The sequence below is a fragment of the Manis javanica genome, chromosome 4 (genome assembly GCF_040802235.1).
Source record: "Manis javanica isolate MJ-LG chromosome 4, MJ_LKY, whole genome shotgun sequence".
NCBI lineage: Eukaryota > Metazoa > Chordata > Mammalia > Pholidota > Manidae > Manis > Manis javanica.
Window position 1 is genome coordinate 128,184,938 of NC_133159.1, and position 21,882 is coordinate 128,206,819.

At 44.9% G+C, this 21,882-nt stretch overlaps 1 protein-coding gene across 3 annotated transcripts in view; it reads left to right on the forward strand.

Moving 5' to 3' along the window:
• Positions 1 to 21,882, forward strand: part of PIK3R6 (phosphoinositide-3-kinase regulatory subunit 6) — a 54,877-nt gene that overhangs the window by 29,596 nt on the left and 3,399 nt on the right. For 2 of the 3 annotated variants that reach the window (XM_037027054.2, XM_037027055.2), the window contains 9 exons: positions 749 to 835; positions 1,821 to 2,244; positions 2,545 to 2,623; positions 3,304 to 3,426; positions 6,489 to 6,599; positions 8,508 to 8,595; positions 8,900 to 8,970; positions 9,483 to 9,573; positions 11,855 to 11,964. In XM_037027054.2, the coding sequence (XP_036882949.1) occupies positions 749 to 835; positions 1,821 to 2,244; positions 2,545 to 2,623; positions 3,304 to 3,426; positions 6,489 to 6,599; positions 8,508 to 8,595; positions 8,900 to 8,970; positions 9,483 to 9,573; positions 11,855 to 11,964 (1,184 nt within the window). Of the gene's footprint in view, positions 1 to 748; positions 836 to 1,820; positions 2,245 to 2,544; positions 2,624 to 3,303; positions 3,427 to 6,488; positions 6,600 to 8,507; positions 8,596 to 8,793; positions 8,971 to 9,482; positions 9,574 to 11,854; positions 11,965 to 21,882 lie in introns of those variants that run through there. The other variant, XR_012130492.1, reaches the window with a different exon arrangement.

Genomic DNA, 21,882 nt, shown 5'->3' on the forward strand with positions numbered 1-21,882 from the left:
CGAGTCTGCGGGCGCGGCTGAGGCGGGGTGGGACACACGGCCGCTCGCAGGAGGAGGGGCCTGAGGGCAGCCCGGGAATTCGGAAGGTCGTGGGCTAAGAAGGTGGGTAATTTGGTCATAAGAACAGCTGACGCATATTGGGCATCCGCTGTACCCAGTTGCTGTTCTAAGCACTTTACACATATTTAAATATGTCATGTTAAATCAATGCTCAGAGTAAAGTTATGCGATTGAAAGTATTATTATCGTCCATTTTATAGATGAGAAAACTGAGTTAGAAAGAGGCTAAAAGTCTTGCCCAAGATCACCCAACTAGTAAGTGGTGGAGGCAAGATACAAACCCAGTTAATCTGGTTCTTGTGCTACACTAATCAAAGAACAATGGGAAAGGCACAGGGCTGCAGCCCACCTCTGGGGAAGGGATGGGGGCTGAGAGTCGGGGCAACGATGGGAGAAAAGGCTGGGAAAGACTGCGAGCTGGTTTGTGAAGGGTCCGAAAGGCTGAGCTAGGAAGTTGGCAGGGAAACGGGGAGCCGATAAGCATTCTTGGGTAGGAAGGGGTCGGCTGCTGTGTTCATCCCTGGATGAGCGAGTGGGGACTGAGAAGAGGACAGACTAGACCAGATATAGGAGCGAGAGAGTCCGTGCACCCCACCTCTGGGCCCCCACAAATGCTGTGGAGCATAGGGAGGGCAGAGGAGAATCCACAGCCCTCTCCGTGGTCCCCACAGCCTGCTCCTTCCTTCAGGTGACTCCCTCCAAGACCGGCAGCCGGGCATCCCTCTGCCCAGCCCCCACATCACCTTCCACCTGTGGACGGATGAAGAGCAGCTCTGTAAGTGCCATGCTTTGGACCCCCTCTGTGGGGAGCTGGCTGGAAATGGTGCATGTGTGTATATGTGCTGTAGCTGTTGTGTGTGTCTGGGTGTGTGTGTCTGCTTTGTGTGCGTGTGTATGTGTATATCTAGTATGTGTATCTGTGTCGTGTATGTCTGTGTGTATGTGCATCTGGTGTGTGTGCTCCTTGGACCCAGAGTTGTTCCGTACATCTGAAAGGACATGTTTTCTATATGTCAGAATAATTCAGTGCATTGGCCACTGGCCTCATGTGCCTAGAAAGTGCCACATGCCCGTGATGATGCCGGTAGACAGTGAATGTCCCCAAAGAGCCAGTCACAAAAAAAGTTATAGAAGGGGCCTTTCAGAAGGAATTCCCTCACCTGACACTTCCTGTCCACATCCCACTATCCCTCTGACTCTTCTCAAGGGAGGGGAGAAGATAAGGGTGCTGGACTGGTCGATAGACTGCGTTCAAGTCCTGACACTTCCTTTCATGTGCTGCATCACCCTCGCCTGACTCAGTTCTGTCTCGGGGCCTCAGCTTCCATGTGTATAATAAAATGAAGGTAGATTGGAAAAGCCTAGAAGTCTTCCCTGGAGCTGGTGGTCTGTTAGCTGTGTCCCAGGGGAAGCTACAGGGAGTGGGAGGATGGGAGGATGCTCATGAGTGGATATGATAAAGAGGGCTCCAGGGTCACAAAACGCAGGAGGTACTACTGTGTGACGCTGACTTCTTTACTGCAGCACTTCTCAGAGCCTATAATATGTTTACTAATAGAATTTAAGAGGTGGCAGGAGTGTGAGGGGCTCTCAGTCCTTGTTGGCCACAGAACCTTTGTTCCTTCGTGGAGCATCTTGTGGGCCTTCTGTTCAGCTGAACAATGTTTGAGAAACAGAACCAAGGGCCTTGCTGGGATGAGGCCCTGTCAGCCTCACACACCTTCTCTGCCTTGATGGTCCCCTTGTTCCCCGCATCCCAGGGAAGGAACTGGTGCTCTTCCTGCGCCCACGATCCTACCTGCGCCTCAGTGCTGACTTGGAGGCCTTGGATCTGCAGGGCCTCTGGCCAGACCAGGAGTTGGCCCGGGTGTCCGTGCTGTCTAGAGACAGCGGCATCGAGAGGGACCTTTCTCTAGTGGTCGACGAGCTCTTCGCACCCAGCAGCCCTGAGATGGAGCGTCCCGGGCTGCAGCGCAAAGGGGGCATCAAGAAGCGGGCGTGGCACCCAGACATCTTGATGCCCGTCAGCTGGGATGGGTCCCCAGAGCTGCACCGGAGGACTGGCAGGCCCAGTGGGGATGGGGAACTGCTGCCTGGCATCTCCCGGCTTTACACCGCCAGGGTGCTGGTGCTGGGGGACGACCGGATGCTGGGGCGCCTGGCCCAGGCCTACTACAGCCTCAGGTAGGGCTTGGAGCCGATGGCTGGGGCTGGGGCTGGTCGGAGCCCAACTCAGAGCACTGCGGAGTGGGGAGCATTGCATTCACCAGCTCCAAGCACCATAATCCTCCTCACTCTGAGGCAGATGTCACTGCATCCATTCTATAGATAGGAAAACAGAGGTTCAGAGGGATTAGGTGAATTGAAAGTCAATACATAAATAAACAGCGAGATAATAATATAAATCATAAATAGAACCAGGATGTGGAACTGTTTGAGGCCCAAACTTTGCCCTTACTCCTGTGCTCTGTTGCCCCTTGCTAGGAAACGAGAGACCCAGAAGTTTTGCCTCACTCCCAGACTCAGCCTGCAGCTCTACTACATCCGGGTGCTGGCACCCCAGGTGGCTGGATGGGGGAGGGGAGGAGGGAAGTGGGGATTTGGGGGCGTTCGCGAGCATTTGTCTCGGTTAGGGGCGGGGCAGGGACTCCTGCAGCCTCTCATTCCCTGGCTCCAGGAACTGGGATCTGCCTGCGTTGGGACGTGGAGCTGGGAGAGACCTTGGGGTCTCCAGGGCCACAGACACGGGCCCTCTGGGCTGAATGTCGCCAGAGATAGGGTCTCCCTCGGGGACAGCCTGCCCGTTGCTAGTTGTCACTAGGCTTTTCTAATGGAATTCGTCACAAGCTTCTCCTCGAACTGGGTGGTCACGCACACCCATCAAGCTTCCTGGGATCACGTAGAGGAAGTTTCAGTCATGGAAGCCCATCACCTGTTAGGGGAGATGAAGCTGCACTTTCGAGTCTTCATTCCTGTCGCCCCTCTACTTCTCCCTGGGGAGCACTGGATCTAAAGCAGTGCTTCTCTCTCCCATTTGAAGGCTGATGATCACTTTTCAGTGGCCCTCAGTGAAGGGTGTTCCAGCTTCACCTGAGGTGTAAAACAGAACAGTCTTCACCTGGTGCAGTGATGCCCGAAGAGGTTAAGCTAGTTTGCCTAGGACTGGTACCTGCAGGCCCTCCAGCCAGGAGGGGAGTGCCAGAAAGAGGGCCTGACGGCTCTGCCCCATCCCCTTGTCTGTAGAAGTCCACATTGTCCAGGCATTCCGAGCTCGGAGAGCTGGCCGCCTTCCTGGGCCGTGCAGACCCGTGGTATGAGAGCATCGTCAACACGCTGTGCCCAGCCATCCACAAGCTGGCAGAGATGGTAGGGGGCAGTGAGGGGAGGAGGGAGGGGGGCTTTCTCAGATAGTACCACCCCTGATCCCTGACCTCCAGAGTCAGTCCTAGGGGGCTCTGGGGTGGGATGAGACAGGACAGGAACACAGGAGAGGAGCCCTAAACAGCTAGTGGTTGGAATTCACTCAGGCACTCAGGTCAGGACCACTGTGGAAGAGACGAAGTAAAACATTCATTCCTGAGTGTGTAGGCCAAGTATAGTCCCTTGCTTGGAAGTTTCCTGTGGTTAATTTATCTGTGATTGTAATAGCTAATGCTTCCTGAGCTCTCACATGAGCCAGGCACCATTCCAAGTGCTTACACTCAGCAGCCCTGCCAAATACTGCTGTTTTTGTTGTCACATCCCCATTTTACAGAGCAAGCAACTGAGGCACAGAGAGATTAGGAACCTTGCCCTAAGCAACAAATAAGCAGTAGAGTCCCACTTGGAATCAGGCAGCTTGATTCCAGAGAACATTCTCTTAGCCACAGACCCAACTGCCACCCGCCAACCCCTGCCTGTGGGTGGCAGTGGGAGAGAGCCTGTCTTTTACTGATTTGAAAAGGCCTTTATATATTAAGAGAATCTTACCTTTTTTGCTGTTATATGTGGTGCAGACATTTTTTCCCCCACTTTGTTATTTACCTTTAGTCAGTAGTCTTCTCTGACTTACAGAAGTTTAATATTTTTATGTAGTCATACATAACAATTTTATCCTTTTTGATTTCTGCCTTCAGAGTCATGTTTTAAAAGAGCCCTTCTTTGATGATTAGATTTTTATTCATTTATTTCCTTATTTGTTTTTATAAATTATTTAGTTTATAAAGTATTAAGATTTGATTTAATCCAAGACTAAATAAATATTCACTGATAATTTAACATTTTTAATATCTCAGTTTTTACATTGAAATACCCTATCTGTGGTTAATTTAATTGTGTAATGCAAAGCACATAATTGTATTTTTTCCAAATGTTTAGCCAGTTGTCCTAAAGCTATTTATTGCATAAATCATCTTGCCCCATCAATCTGAAATGCCACTTTAATCATTCACTAAATTCTTACATATGCTTGAGCCTATTTCTGGATACATATTCTTTCTCATTGATCTCTTAACTTCACACAAGTTAGCACTTTTATATTTTTCTGCCCGGAAGATAAGCCTACCCCATTGCTCTTCTTTCCCAAACTTTTCAGATTATGCTTATGTTTGTTTTCAGATAAATTTTAGAATTTTCTTTTTTTTTTAATCCTCTTGGTATTTTGATTGAAATTTGGAGGAGAATTAACACCTTTAACATGTTAAGTTAACATCTCTGGGAGCATGGTGTAGCTCCTCATCTATTAAGCCCTTCTTGTACATCCCTCAGGGTAGTTTTACAGTTTTCATCACATAGTTTTTACCCACTTTTTGCTAAATTTACTCCTCATGTAGTTTTTTCTTGCAGTTATGGATAGTATCTTTCTCCCATTATTTTTGGATAATAGTTTCTGGTGGTGTAAAAGGAACTTGGTGATATTTATATATCTGTTTTCTAACTTGACACTTTACTGAGATTTCTATTTTGCTTTATTGCCTGATTGATTGGGGTACCTTCTTATATCTTTTATTCTAATAAAGATGTTGTGGGGACATGTTTTATTTATTTATTTTCTTTTGTGATATCTTCCTTTGTTTTATTTTTTTATTTGGGTGTCATTAATATACAATTACATGAGCAACATTATGGTTACTAGATTCCCCCTATTATCAAGTCCCCACCACATACCCCATTACAGTCACTGTCCGTCAGCATAGTAACTATAGAGTCACTACTTGTCTTCTCTGTGCTATAGTGCCTTCCCCGTGCCCTCTCCCCCCACATTATGTGTGTTAATCATAATGCCCCTTTTTCCCCTTATTCCCTCCCTTCCCACCCATCCTCCCCAGTCCCTTTCCCTTTGGTAACTGTTAGACCATTCTTGGATTCTGTGAGTTGGCTGCTGCTTTGTTCCTTCAGTTTTTGCTTTGTTCTTATGCTCCACAGATGAGTGAAATCGTTTGATACTTGTCAGGACACATGTTTTATGAATTATACATGACTTTGCCTATAAATGAAAGACTGTTTAGCTAGGTATTAAAATATCTTTTCCTTGAAACTTGGGGGATATTACAGCAGGAACATGTTGTAGGTCTCCTTTATGCTCTCCAGTTGGTAGCTTTTTTTCCATGCCAGGACACATACAGGATTTTGTTTTTTTCCTGCTCTCCTCCCCTTCATAATTAACTAATTTTACAGCTTTACACTTATTCCAAAAAAATTTCCACATGAAGAGCCTGGAAACAGCATAAGGACAGCATTATTAGATAAGTTCTTAGTTCCTCAGTGTGACCTTTCTAAAGGTAGCAATATTTCAATGGATCATATGTGAGTCAGAAGAGATACAGGACTGGATATAAACTGGATGAGAAAACCTGTAGCTTCTTTCCAACCCTGATGCCACCAGATTCTATGTAGATGTTCTGTTCTCTTTATCTAAAATACCCAATCATTATGCTTTATAATCATATGAGAAAGGTTTGTAGAACATGGCACTAGTCCTTTCCCAATAACATTTAAGTACAAATTAATTTATTAATATATAGAAATACCACAAGAACTGAAAGAGGCATCAGATCATCTCAACGTCTTATGCCCAGCATCACCTGACTAGTGAGCAGCTAATCCAAACCCAGAACCCAGGCCAGACTCTTTCATCATTAGTTATACTCTCAAGCATCTTGCCCATCCCAAGCATGCAGCACAGTGCCTTAAACATCGAGATACTTGGTATGTCTTTGTGCAACTGAAATGAATCAGAGTCCCTGGGGAGATGGGACTTCAGACAAACATATTTGGATTAGGAGTGGAATTTGGGTGGTAGGAAAGGCTTGGAGTGTGTTTAAGGAATAGCCAGGTTAGTGTATCAAAGAGGGTATGTGAGGGTTTTGGAGCTTTTCTGTTAAGAAAATAGGACCTCCCACGGTAACATGGAGAGAGATGGCTGAAGACATTCTCCATCTCCCTTACAGCCTCCCTGCCTGGACACATCCCAGACAGTGGACCCCTTCATCCTGGATGTTATCACCTACTATGTTCGCATGGGTACCCAACCCATCTATTTCCAGATGTACACAGTCAAGGTAAGTATCCCACCTGGGGCTCCAAAGATACCATACCAGCCTACTGGACCTCAAGACCCCAAACATAAATATACCCTGGCTCTGGGGAAACACAGGTTGCTAGGGTACAAATCATGAATTCAACAGACACTCTTGGTTGTTAACTTTATCTTCTTAATATCTGAATGAATCAGATAATTATTAACTTCTGAGACCTCATGTCCAAGCTGAAGGAGATCTTCATGAGAAAGGATTGTCCTTAGCCTTTCCTCCTTGCCTGCCAGTTTCTTACCTGAACTGCTCACACCTCATTTCCTTGGCACCCCCTCCAGCAACACCCAAACCCAGAGAAGGGCTGCAATGTGCCATACCTTTTGCTAATGAACTTCTGAATCCCACTTGGAAAAAAAAAACTGAAGCCCTTTGGCTTGACAGCTCTGCACATTCCTTGTGTCCCTGGACCCAGTGCTTTCTTGGAAAGCTCCCTCTTCCCCTGGACCATGGCTGTTCCGATCTTCACTGCCTTCCTCAAGTTCTTCACTTTTAGCAAATGACTTTTCCATCCACTCTACTAAAAAAAGGAGTGGAGGCTATTAGGTCTTCCCAGGCTTCTGTCCACACCTACAAAGGCAACCCATTCATGCAACACCTGCTGTTCACCAGGAGACATGGACTGCCTCCGGTTCAGGAAAACCCTTCCTCTGTCCTTTCCCCCTCTGCTCCCACCTCCGCCTGGTCCTTCCCTCTCTCCTTGTCTTTCGCCTTCAGGGAGTCAATGCAACCTAAAACAAGCGAAACAACCTTTGGAGCCTATGAAGTTCCCATTTATTTTCCTTTTGAGGGTGTGCATACTAACAAGGCTTAGAGGGAAGGAGAGGGGAGGGTCAGACTTTTCTCAGCGTTTAATCTTATCTCAGGAAGAGGCACTTAGAAGGAACTTGTAGGATTTAGGCTCGTGTTCAGGGATTTGGGGGAGGGGTCCAAGGAGCTCCCTTTTTTGGCATGATTGGATGCTGTCAGGAAGCAAGAGTGATTCTATGATTAGGCATCTCAGTAGTTCTTAATTCTAAGTAATTCTTTGATTCCAAGAAGCATAGCACATTTGTGGGTAGGGGATGTGGCCTGCACAGTATTCTCTTTTTTTTGCCGGTGTTTGCACATGATTGTGGCATGGTCTGGTTTCTGTCTTGACCCATCACAGCCAACGTCCTTGCCTAATAATGTTGGTGTCTATGAAATTGTTTACAGTCAACGGGAGAACATCAGGCCTTTGCTGTGAGAACCATCCTGGTTCCAGCTTTCAGCAGCCTCCTTTCTCTCTTGATTCCCTGTTCCCCAAAATCCTGTAGCCATACTTCTCTGCTGTTCTGACATCCTCTCATGCCCCATCCACACCTTGCTTTTGCCTTCTTGTTGGCTCCTCATCCTTTAGAGGCCACTCCTCCCTTCGGCTGTCCTCAGGTCTCACGAGAACCAATCAGCTCTCAGTAGCCCTCATGAGCCAATCATCTCTCACTAGCCCTTCCCTGTTGCAGCCCCGCCCTCTGCGTGTGACTGACTGCCAAGGTGTCCTCTCTGGCTCTCCCCCTTTCGCCTGCCCCTACTGGGGTCTACAAGAGATTTTATTACCCCCACCCCATGTAAATTTTGTGCCCCATTCCTGCCCACCCCATTAGCAGTGGTTACTGGTAGCTGGGTTTCAGTAATAGTTTCTTCTATTATAAATATATTACATTGCTGTCGATATGAACAGTCAGATCCAAGGAACCACTAGCTGAACTCAGAATTCAGCATTGGCAGGGTGCGTGCGGGACCCCTGCCCAGCTTCTGGGTACTTCTCAGCCGTCCACATCCCCGAGTGGCGAGCTGCCTCTGGCAGAGAGTTGGCCTTCTCCAAGCCTCCTCCCCTCCACTCCTCCCTGCCTCTAGATTTTCAGTGACCTGAGCCAAGACCCAACAGAGGACATTTTCCTCACGGAGCTGATGGTGAAGATACAAGACTCTAAGTTCCCCAAAGGTGAGCATCTGCTCCCCCTTTTCCAATGCTCTCCCTGACTCAGCTTCCCCCAAGCCCTGTTTCCAGAAACTCCTCCCACCTCCCACTGAACAATGCCCCGATCCCACCTCCGCTGAGCACCGGGGTGCCCTGACTCCCTTCAAGCTTGCCCACACTGAAAGGCAGCCTGGAACCTCTGGGTGCTGCCTTTCTATCCAGGGAGAGATGCTGTGAAATTCCAGCAGCTCAGCTCAGGCCTCGGTGAGGTGGGGGCCGGGGCCGCGGGGCGACCTCCCACCTTCAGCCTCTTCTCATCATACCTCAGATGGTTTTTCACCCAAGAGGAGAGGTGCGGCCGAGGGCCCAGGGGCTGAGCTCTCCATTTGCTACCAGAAGGTCAGTGGGTATGTGGGGGGTGGGGGAGGGGAGGTGTCACGAGATACAGCTGGTGGAAGCAGGTGTCAGGGACTTGCAGGGGCCGGGGGCACAGACAGAGCCAAGAACCCTCTGCTGCTTTTCTGGAAGCTCCCCCTGAGTTTCCCAGCCTGCAGAGAGTTTTGCAGGGATGAGCAGGTTACAACTGGCCTTATGTGTGGGCAAGGAGGTGATCTGATTTAAGGAACAAAGAGGCAGTCCCTTGGCTCAAAAATCCTTTCTCACTAGTAGACTAGATGCTTGAACTGATTTCATGGGAGACTGTTTCTTTGGGTCTGGAAGGCTGAACAAGCCCCCTGAGACAAAGAGTGCTCTGAGCCTTTATCCAAAACCCTGTTTTGGACATTAGTGACCCAAACAAGAGTCTTAGGGCAGGGGCAGGAAGCAGGGGTGGGAAGCAGGACTGCTGATGTGAGCACACACGGGGACAAGGCTCGGAGGACCCTCATCTGTCCCTGCATTCCCCTCCCCAGGCCCTGCTCAGCCACCGGACCCGAGAGGTCACCGTTTCCCTGCGGGCCACCGGGCTGGTCCTGAAGGCCCTTCCAGCCAGTGACACTGAAGGTGAGGAGCTGAGAAAGTAAAACAGAGGGAGAGAGAAGGGACAAGAAGGGCTAAGTTGGGTGGGGAGAGAAGGAGGAGGGTTGAGTGACAGGAGACAGGGTGAGCCAGGGGAAGGAAGCCTCCCACCCCATCCCTGGGATCATGGGATGTGCTTGAGCTCCTGCCCGTGCTGGGACCAGGGCTGGGCTCCAGGTGCCTGGGTGGAGCACAGTCCCCAACCTCAGGTTGTTCACCTCTGAGGAACCACATACTCTAGCTCCGGCCCCTGGGTGCACCTCTGCAGCCTAATGAGACGCAGGCTGGAAGGTGGAGGGATCGCATGGAGGGAGCAGTGCCCTCGGGCCTCTGCACTGCGCTGTCAGAGCTACTTGTGTTTGGTTTGGAAATATTTTATTTTGCATATTGTTCCACAGGACAGAGGCACCACTAGTCCAAATTAGCGGATTCTGGCTAATTGTTTAATTATAGCTATCTACTAGATAATAAGATGGTTATTTAATTATGTAACTCTAAAATGGAGATAATAAAAGATACCCACTTATGCGCATATAGCAAGTTATAAATATAAGCTCTTCTTGTCAGCTCCTTGGTTCTTCTGGAGTAACGAAAAGGTTGATAACATGGATTACTAACCACTGCACACATTTATCAGAGGCCAGGCAATGTTCTATGTAAAGCATATTAACTCATTTAATCATATCAAAGCTAGGAGGTAGGTATTAGCAGCTTTTTACTAGAGAGGTAACTGAAGTAATGAAAGCAACTTACCCAAGATCACATCTGTGAGGAAAGGTTAGAGCTGGGAATCAAACCCAGGAAGTCTCAGACAAGAGCCCATGTTCCTCCCCACTGCCCCAACCATGTCCCCTTTGACTGCAGATCTCAACAGACCACACTTAAGGGATGTTACCCACAGACATTTGCAGAAGATCATTTCAGAGCAAACAAGAAAGTTCAACCAGGCAGAGATACATCTTGTTCGCCCCACCCCCATGTCACATATCCTGGTACACAGGAGATCCACAATAAATATTTTCTAAATAAATGAAGTGCTACTTTACGCCCAAAACATCATTAAAAAAATGAATGAATGAATTTGGAATATTCCAGAAGAAATATAAAATGAAAATACACATTAGCCTGGCAGAAATGCCTGTGAGGAAGCCATCTGTGATCCCTCTTCTTGCACCCAACTATGAGTACATACTCTGTCTCTAAAATCCTCTGTGGCTTTGCCAATTATGACTTCTCTCTGTCTATAAAGCATTGATGTTCTTATATGGGCTTATATATCATCGCCTCTAAATTTTCTTGGCATCCAGCAAAAAGAAACCCAAGAAATAATTATTGATTTGATCGTTTCCTGATAAATCGGCTTGCTGGTGAGTTGAATTTGTGGATGACACAGCAAGACATTCTTTACTTACGGATCTTTAATACCATGAAGGAGACGTGTGACTTTGGAAATACCTCTTAATCAAGAGTGCAGATTCTGGAACTGGATGGGCAGGCTTCAAAGCCCAGCTTTGCCACTTACCATCTGTGTGACCTTGGGCAAGTTACTTGTGACCTGTCTACCTGCTTTTTCATTTCTAAACTGGCAATAAGACACTGGACGTGTAGTAACTTGTGCTAGCTTTTCTTCTTAGAATCTCTGGCTGCCATTTCCTTCAATAGACTGCCTGCCCCCACCGCCCCCCCACTTTAACTTGTGTTCCCTTAGCCACAAAGCCCTGACAGACCTGATGCCGGAACCTACCTCAGAGGCACAAATCTCCAAGAACCCCTCTGAGTTGGCAAGGAGGGGCAGCTAGGCAGCAGTCCTACGATAATTTTTGACACACTATACGCTATTAGGAAAGTCAAGGAAATGCTCTCAACCTGTTGGGACCAACCTTCTCCACCCGCTGGGGCCTCTGTCCCACACCAAATCCTGGGCTACATCTTCCTTCCATTTTTGGCTTAGGGACATTCAACAAGACTTTCTTCTATTGAAAAGGGGTACAGAAGGAGGTGAAGAAAGGGTTGGGGTTGGTCATGGCTGCTGTGCCTGAGGATGCAGAAACTTTGTGGATTCACCAGGGAAGGGAGATGGATGACCAGGAGAGAACAGAAACCTGGCTAGGACCCAGGGGGAGTCAGGAAGAGGGGGCTGAGCATGGTGTGGGAGGGGGTCAGGATGGGTTTGTGGAGGTCTTAGGAACAAGAGTTACAAACTCCCCTACTTCTCTGGAGGCCCATTCACAGCTACCCACCCGTATCTCATTCCTCCCTGTTTCAGGCCCCACACACGGTCCCCCAACTGTTGCTCCTGTTACAGACAACACATGCCTGACCATCACAGTAACGGAGGTTGTCAAGTCCTCCAACTTGGCAGGACGGTCCTTCTCTGTAAGTACTGGGTAGAATGGGAACTGGGATGTTCAAACCCAGTAGGGGCCTGGGAGCTGGGGGGCAGGGTGCTCAGAGAAGGGGAAATTACTTCTGAGCCTTTCTGAGCCTTTGCTATTGAAATGGATCTTCCTGTTGGGAAGAATCTGCTTTCCAAATGTTTGTGGAATATTGAGCACCAGCTGGCATAAGGCCACGGCTAGAGTTAAGGCCCTGCCCTCCACCTGCTGACATTTGAGGACCTAAGACATACCCAGAGGACAGCAAAGTACATGCACGTTCCAGCATCGCCCTGCCCTGCATGACAGCCAGATGCCTGCACCACAGCCCAGCCTTTGCCAGATCAAACCAGCTCTTTCAGCCTCATTGCCCCTACCGCTGCCATTTGCTTTTGCCCTTATTGATACTTATTTATTTAGATTTCCCTTATTGATACAGGCATCAGACCTGTCCATTTTCTCCCTATCTGATGACCTCTCTGGACTTTTTTTACTCTGCTGGGCTTTGCATCCCAGGATTGCACCTGAACCCTGTTCTCAGACACCCTCAACTCCACTGCACCACCTACCAGGCAGATGCTCACTTTAGATGAAGCTGCCTGTTCAGTCTGTTATGCTCAGGTGGCTGAATGTTCTGGAATAAATCCTACATCCTTGTAGATTAGGGCCACAGCAAACTCACGACCTCCCACCTCAACTAGACCTTGGGCTCATTCGGCCCTTTTCTCTTCCATCTCCTCGGGGCTCTTCTCCACCTGCTTTCAGTTTTCTTTTCACCAGTTTTGACTGCTCTTCTCTTCCTTTCCCTCCTCTTAGCTTATAAGTACGCTCAGGTCCTTTCCATCCTAGAAAGAAAAATCTCTCTGTGACCCAACTACCTCTCTGAGTACCATTGTACTCCTTCCTTCCTGTCTCAGTCAGGTTTCTGGAGAGGTCCCTGTGGAGGACCTTACCAGTGACTGTCCTGCCCACTGCCGTCTGCTCACAGCCTGCTCCCCTGAGGCACAGTCACCTCCATGTCGCCAAGACCAAAGCTCACTTTTTAACCCTTATATTTCTTTTCCCTTCCTTTTAAAAATAATGAGGATGAGAGAGCTGGTTTGATCTGGGCAAAGGTTGGGCTGTGTTGTAGGCGTTCAGCTGCATGTAGTGCAGAGCGATGCTGGAATGTGTGCTTTGCTGTCCTCTGGAAACAAACAAAATGAACAGAAGTTTGATTATTTGGGGAAATATAAAAAAGCACAAAGAAGTCCACTAGCAGTCCCATTACCTAAGAGAATGACTGTTAGTATTTTGAGGTGTAAACATCCAGCCTTTTTCTTTATATGCTTTCACATAGTTGATAGCTGCATACATACTAGCCCATAACTTGATGTTTTTACTCAAAAGTATACTACGACATTGTGGATATGCCTTGGCAGGATCTTGTTTATGTCATTAAATATGTTTCATTCAATATTTATTCTATGATGGCTACATATGCCTATATAATCATTTAATTGATTTCTTCTAATATTTTTAAGTGAGTTCTCATTTTTCATGATTATAAGCAATACTGTGAGAAACATACCTTGGGATAAACCTGTGCTAAAACCATGGTAAAACTCTTTTAAAAATGCCTAGAAGTGATATCACTCAGTCAAATGGCATCCATAATTTAGATTTTTAAATATATTTTACTAAATTGCCCTCCAGGAATTCTATACCAACTTCTTCTCTCACCATAAGAGTGTCAATTTTGCTGCACAATTAACACATTCGCTAATTTTTCTCAACTTTGCAGGTTTGGGTGTCAAAATTTTCATTATTTAAATTTATATTTCTTGCATTACCAATAATGAAGTTGAAGAATTTCTTACATATATTGCTAATTTCTATTTCTTCATTTATATGTTCCCGGTTTATATTCTCGTCCTATCTTAATATTGTGGTGTTTCTATTTTATGATATGAAAACATCATTAACCCTTTATTTGTCATCTGCTTTGGAAATACTTTTCTCAGTTTGTCTTTTAACGTTTATGATTTTTTTAACCTAAAATAGATTTAGATTTTGATGTAGCAAAATCTACCAATTGTTTTCCTTTGGTGATTTTTGCCTCTTCTACAATTATACATCACATGTGTCTGATTCTTTTTCAAATACCATATTTCACCAAATGAAAGACATACCATAATTTTAGGTACCACAAAGAAAGAAACAGTGCTTTTTAAACTATGAGCAGTGCTTTTTATCACCTTGGTGGCAAAATGCTTCTTAATTTCAGACATGTTAAAATATGGGGGAAAAGCGTTTTAGAATCAATGAAAATAACCATGCCTTTTTCTTTTAGTATGTTGTTCATTTCTCTGTTCCATATTTTAAAAATTTTTAATCGAAATATAGCTGACATACAATATTATGTTGGTTTCAGATGTACGACATAGTGGTTCAATAATTATGTATGTTACTAAATGTTCACCACGATAAGTGTAGTTACCATCTGTCACCATTCAAAGATATTACTATATTATTGGCTGTATTCCCTGTGCTATACTTCTATCCCTGTGACTAATTTATTTGTAATTCAAAGTTTGTCTTTACTCATTTTAAGGATTTTTATCTTACAGTATGATTTATGTAATTACATTATCTGTAACTTATGGGGAGTCTAATCCTTATGTTTATTGGATCCACCAACCACTTGGTAGCTTAATTCCTTGTGTTTCCTCAATAACCTCGTATTTGTGGGGGGTTTGCTCTCAGAAACCTGAGTGGGAAATTTGCCCTTCTAAAGAAACTGTGTATTTGCTCTTACCACGTGCCTGGGTGAGGTTATCAGCCCAGGACCATATTCAGGTTAATTTCTTGGCTCAGAAATTCCCAGACCATGAAGATAGCAAAAATGTATGCCTCAGATCCATGTCAGGACAGGTCTGCAGCTCAGAATTTCCAGGGGGGGCTTTTCCTCCTCACCCATAACACAGCCGCAGCTTCTCTAATCTAGACTTGCACTGAGAGTACACCTTCAGGAGTCCTTGAAGGGGACCTCAGTTTCAGTCCCCTTGAAGGGGATCTCAGATGGGCCCAAGGCTTTATCTTCTGTTCCCCATGGCTGTGGAAGCCCATGCCCCTTAATTCTTCAGATCAGCAGATGTCCCTGGGATAGCCAAAACATCTGATCCATACAACTTTGACTTTGGAATTTATTGACATTTGCTTCATTGCCTGGAACATGATCAATTTTTAAATATCCTAGGACAACTAAAAAGTGCACGGGTGTTTTCTTTCCACAGAATACAAAATATGATGTTTAATTATTAAATCAAACATCGTATTACTCTAACCTACAATTTAAAGTTTTTGTCCACTTCATCTAGAAGAGAGGTTGTCTATATTCCGACTATGGTTTTGATTTCGTCAGTTCTATCTCAGTTTGTTTGAACTTGAATGTTCTAGTTTCTAATGCTGTTGCTGTGACATATGACACCTTCTTATGCCCACTCTTTGCATAAGACAATTTTTTTTCTTTCTCTTGAAGCTTCAGATCCTTCATTTCACAGAGGGTCCTGAAATATCACAAGCGTATACATTGATGGAATCTTTTTCATTCATTATTTTGGGTCTTGAAGGACATTCTCAATCTGGAGACTTACATCCTTTGGTTTGGAAATCTTTTTTAATAGAGTTTTTAAAAAGATTTCTTTCCTCTATTTCTTTGCTGTCTCTTTCTGGAATTAAAGAGAATCAGATGTCAGGTCTTCTCAAGGGATGCTCTAATTTTCTGATCTGTTCTCTCCCATTTTCCTCTTCCTTTTCTTCAAGTTTTGGGAGTTTTCTTCAAATTGATTTGACTGTTTAAACTTCAAGAGTCCTTTCTTATTTTCTGATTATTCACTTTTAATAGCATTCCATTCTTGATTCATTGATGCAGTATCTAATCTCTATGAAGATACTGTGGTTTATGTAAAATTTTCTTCCTTTCCCTGCCTTGTGTCTGTTTCCTCTGAATTCCACTTTCTGTTTGTTTGTTTTGGTCTTGCTCCCTTTTTTTTTAAATGTTAGAAGCTGTCTGCAAATATCTGGTGATCCTTGGCTGGCATTTCAAATGTAAGAGGGGGGCACTAAAAAACGTAGTCGATGGTGAACTACTCAGTGGGTAGTCAGAAGGCTGTGTCCTTTCCATGAGGGGAACCCAAATGTCAGCACGCACAAGTCTCCTTGCTAGGATGGTCTTCTTTTTTTTCTGAAAAGGGTCCTTCAGGCTCTTGCCTTGAGTAGCAAGGAGGCCTGCTGGTGTCTCGCCTCTGGAGCTGGGCTGGGCAAGGGCATTAGGGTCTTGTGCAGTGAGTAGACTGTCATGTGATCCACCCGTATGGAGCACAGCGCTTCACACCGTCCTCCTCCAATTGTGGTGTGCCCAAATCCAGTCTGTCTATTCCAGTTTCTGTGGTCTCAGTGGCAGGGGGCGGGTTCACTGCTTGGCTGATGCAGGTGGTAGTGGGAACCAGAAGCCATCTAACTGTTCCTACTACCAGCTTTCAGTCAATTCCCTTTTGTCAGGCTCCGTCTCATCCTCACCATCTGTGGAACTGGTGGCTACCAGTTCACAAGCCTTTCCAGTGTTTTGACCCTAACAGCTGGCCTTCCTCTCTCCATACTAAGACATTGTAGGCTTTCAGTGTCTTTTAGTGCCATTAAGTTGCACCTCCTTGCTTTGAAGCAAATAATAGGAGGAAAGGAATGAGAAAATACACACTTTACCATTTTGAAATCAGAAGAAAAAAAACTTCATTCCTTTATTTTGTATTTATTTTTTTATGTTCCATTATGTGTGTGTATGTGTGTATTTATTTATTTATTAAGGTATCATTGATATACAATCTTGTGAAGGTTTCACATGAGCAGCACGGTGGTTACTACAATCCCCCCATTATGAAGTCCCCCCACACACACCCCATTATAGTCACTGTCCATCAGCATAGTAAGATGCTACAGAGTCACTACTTGTCTTCTCTGTGCTACACTGCCCTCCCTGTGCCCCCGCTACATTATGTGTGCTAATCATAATGCCCCTTATTCCCCTTATCCCTCCCTTTCCCCCACCCTCCCCAGTCCCTTTCCCTTTGGTAACTGTTAGTCCATTCTTGGGTTCTGTGAGTCTGCTGCTGTTTTGTTCCTTCAGTTTTTGCTTTGTTCTTATGCTCCACAGATGAGTGAAATCATTTGGTACTTGTTTTTCTCCACCTGGCTTATTTCACTGAGCATAATACCCTCTAGTTCCATCTATGTTGTTGCAAATGGTAGGATTTGTTTTCTTCTTATGGCTGAATAATATTCCATTGTGTATATGTACCATCTTCTTTATCCATTGATCTACTGATGGACACTTAGGTTGCTTCCATGTCTTGGCTATTGTAAATAGTGCTGCGATAAACATAGGGGTGCATATGTCTTTTTCAAACTGGGCTCCTGCATACTTGGGGTAAATTCCTAGGAATGGAATTCCTGGGTCAAATGGTATTTCTATTTTTAGTTTTTTGAGGAACCTCCATACTGCTTTCCACAATGGTTGGACTAGTTTACATTTCCACCAGCAGTGTAGGAGGGTTCCCCTTTCTCTGCATCCTTGCCAGCATTTGTTATTGCTTGTCTTTTGGATGTTGGCCATCCTAAGTGGTGTGAGGTGATATCTCATTGTGGCTTTAATTTGCATTCCTCTGATAACTAGCAATGTGGAGCATCTTTTCATGTGTCTGTTGGCCATCTGAATTTCTTCTTTGGAGAACTGTCTGTTCAGCTACTCGGCCCATTTTTTAATTGGATTATTTGCTTTTTGTTTGTTGAGGTGGGTGAGCTCCTTATATATTTTGGATGTCAACCCCTTATCAGATCTGTCATTTATGAATATATTCTCCCATACTGTAGGATGCCTTTTTGTTCTATTGTGGTACCCTTTGCTGTACAGAAGGTTTTCAGCTTGATATAGTCCCACTTGTTCATGTTTGCTTTTGTTTCCCTTGCCCGGGGAGATATGTTCATGAAGAAGTTGTTCATGTTTATGTCCAAGAGATTTTTGCCTATATTTTTTTCTAAGATTTTATGGTTTCATGACTTACATTCATGTCTTTGATCCATTTCTAGTTTACTTTTGTGTATGGGGTTAGACAATGATCCAGTTTTATTCTCTTCCATGTAGCTGTCCAGTTTTGCCAATACCAGCTGTTAAAGAGGCTGTCATTTCCCCATTGTATGTTCATGGCTCCTTTATCGTATATTAATTGACCATATATGTTTGGGTTAATATCTGGACTCTCTATCCTGTTCCACTGGTCTGTGGGTCTGTTCTTGTGCCAGTACCAAATTGTCTTGATTAGTGTGGCTTTGTAGTAGAGCTTGAAGTTGGGAAGTGAGATCCCCCCTGCTTTATTCTTCCTTCTCAGGATTGTTTTGGCTATTTGGAGTCTTTAGTGGTTCCATACGTATTTTAGAACTATTTGTTCCAGTTCGTTGAAGAATGCTGTCAGTATTTTGATAGGGATTGCTTTGAATCTATAGATTGCTTTAGGCAGGATGGCCATTTTGACAATATTAATTCTTCCTACCCATGAACATGGGATGTATTTTCATTTATTGTTGTCTCTTTAATTTCTCTCAAGAGTGTCTTATAGTTTTCAGGGTATAGAGCTTTCACTTCCTTGGTTAGGTTTATTCCTAGGTATTTTATTCTTTTTGATGCAATTGTGAATGGAATTGTTTTCCTGATTTCTCTTTCTGCTAGTTCATCATTAATGTATAGGAATGCAACAGATTTCTATATATTAATTTTGTATCCTGCAACTTTGCTGAATTCAGATATTAGTTCTAGTAGTTTGGGAGTGCATTCTTTAGTTTTTTAATGTACAGTATAATGTCATATGCAAACAGTGATGGTTTAACTTGTTTCTTGCCAATCTGGATGCCTTTTATTTCTTTGTGTTGTCTGACTGCTGCGGCTAGGACCTCCAGTACTCTGTTGAATAAAAGTGGGGAGAGTGGGCATCCTTGTCTTGTTCCTGATCTTAGAGGAAAGGCTTTCAACTTTTAACTGTTAAGTATCATATCAACTGTGGGTTTGTCGTGTATGGTCTTTATTATGTTGAGGTACTTGACCTCTGTACCCATTTTGTTGAAAAGTTTTTTATCATGAATGGGTGTTGAATTTTGTTGAATGCTTTTTCAGCATCTATGGAGATGATCATGTGATTTTTGTCCTTCTTTTTATTGATATAGTGGATGATGTTAATGGATTTTCAAATGTTGTACCATCCTTGCATCCCTGGGATGAATCCCACTTGATCATGATGGATGATCCTCTTGATGTATTTTTGAATTCAGTGTGCCAATATTTTGTTGAGAATTTTTCATCTATGTTCATTAGGGATATTGGTCTGTAATTTTCTTTTTTGTGGTGCCTTTGCCTGGTTTGGGCATTAGAGTGACTTCATCCCTTTATTTTTAAAACATTTTCTTTTATATGTGTCTCTTATAAATAGCATATAATTAGATTTGTTCTGACTCACTCTGAAAGTCTTTGTTTTGAAACAAAAGAGAGTTTAATCCATCCATGCTAACATTATGAGCTATTTGATCTTATTCTGACATCCTATGCTGTGCTTTCTGATTTTTGTAATGCTTTTTGCTGTTTTTTATGTTTTCTTTTGCTCAGGTTTTGTTTGCTTGTTTTTCTCTCTCTCATGATCTACAAGTTATATGTTCTATTTTTTTTCTATCAGTGGTTACCTTTAAATTAAAAATATTTATATTTGAAATTAATTTATAAGTTAATACCCCCTATAAAGCTGGCTTGCAACACTGTCATAGACATTTTCCCCAGTTTGCTGTAACTTTGATCTATTTTTAATGTGTTTCACCACTGGAACTGATACTCTGTTTCTGGCATTTAAACTCCCTAAACTGAATTCTGAGACACCACTTCTCATAATTCTTCTCCTACATATATGATTGCTATTTTTTTGGCCTCTTTCTCCTGATTCTTTCCTAAATCAGTTTCCTAAATAGCTACTGTTCTCAACTTCTGTCCATGGTTCACTTCTCATTCCCTGGACTATTAAACCCACATACACGGCTCTGGTTCAATTTGCTGAGAGCACCCAGACCTATATATCCTGCACTGACAATTATCCCCCGAGTTTCTCATTCCTGCGTTCAACTAAGTTAGCATCAACTGGATGTCCCACAATACCCCAAACTCAAGATACTCCAAACCAAAGTCACTACTTTCTAATAGTTAAGTGCCCTTTAGAGCCAGACTATCTGGGTTCAGAATTTGGCTCTGCTTTTTGCCAGTGGTGGGACTTTATGCAAGACTTTACTCATGCTCTCTGCACCTCAGTCTTGTTATATGGAAAATGTGGATAGTAACAGCACCTACCTCATCTGGTTGTTGTGGGGATTAAATGATTGTGACATGTAAAACTCTTAGAAGAATGCTTGGCCAAGTAAGAGCTATATAGTTGTTAGTGATTGTTTTTATGTTGCCCCCTCCTCCCCTACGTTCCATCTGTCACTTAATGGTACCATTGTTAACCTGTGCCAGAAACCTGTGGGTCATCTCATGTGCCTCTTCCTCCTCACATCCCTGTGTCCTGCTCGTTTTCTCTCTCAAACACTTCTCAAGCCTCTCCCTTCTTCTCCATCTTCCTTCTAGTCCAGCTAGGTTGACCAACCATGCCAATTTTCCCAAGATGGGGGGTTTCCCTGGATGTGGGATATTCAGTGTTAAAACCAGGACAGTTCCAGGCAAATTGGGACAAGTTGGTCATCCTCGGTCCAGACCTTCACCATCTCCTTTTCCTAGACACACGCAGCAGCCCCCCAACTGGTCTCTCTGGGGTCACCATGGTATCACAGGTCACCTTCCAAATCCCTGCCCAAGTTATCTTCCTACAACAGAACTTGGACATGTCACTCTGTGTTTAAAACCCCTCTGGCATTTCCCATTCTCCATGGCAGAAGGGCAGGAACCCTCTTCAGCATTGCATAGCTTGGCTTCTCTTCCTCTCCATCTGTGTCTCCAGCCACCCTCTGCAGGCCATTTACACTGTGGTGTTTGGAAGTGTTTTTGCAGACACACCTCTGTGCCTTTTCTCATGCCCTTAGCTTGGCCTGAAACTCCATTCCACCCTTCCTCTTCCCCATCCTCTTTTTGTAACTCCTAGTTCTCCTTCCAGATGAAACTCAGGTGTCCTCTCCCCAGGAGACCCTTCTGATGCTGTGCCCCCCTCCCTCCACGCCCCCCACCCACCCCTGTCTCTGCAGCCCCGTGAGCTAGGTGCCCCCGCTGTGCACTCCCACAGAGCCCTGGGGACACTGTCATGGAAGCATTTGCAGCACCATAAATGACAGGATCATTGTATGTCGACGGACTGTGAACTCCCTGGACTTCAGCCCCCACTTGTCTTGGCCCTTCCTGTTCTCCCCAGCCCACAGCAGCGGCTCACAGATGTTTGCTGAGTCATCTAGTCCATTTTCCACCTCCCTAGGATCTAGTCCTAAAGGGAAGCTCACTTTTCCTGAGGCAGCCTGTCCCCTGTAGGAGAGCTCTGCCTGGCTGAGAGATCTGTACTGAACTGAAATCTGCCTTCTTACAGGACAGCTCTGGAGTTAGCTTGAAGCTCCAAGATGGACCCATTCTCCCTTACGTAGTACCTCTTTCTAAGTCAGTTCCTCACAAGGGTTTCTGGTTGCTAATGACCTCTTTAAACAACCTGGTTGTGGGTTTTTGGAAAATCTAAACTTATCATCCCAGCAGGTTCCCATTTAGCCCTGCACTGACCTGCTGGGGGAAGTTCCAGGAGCTGTGCTTTCCTCCTTGAACCTGGGCAGGTTCCCATTGCGTGTTCTGTCCAAATGGACCAGATGGTAAACACTGAGAGGC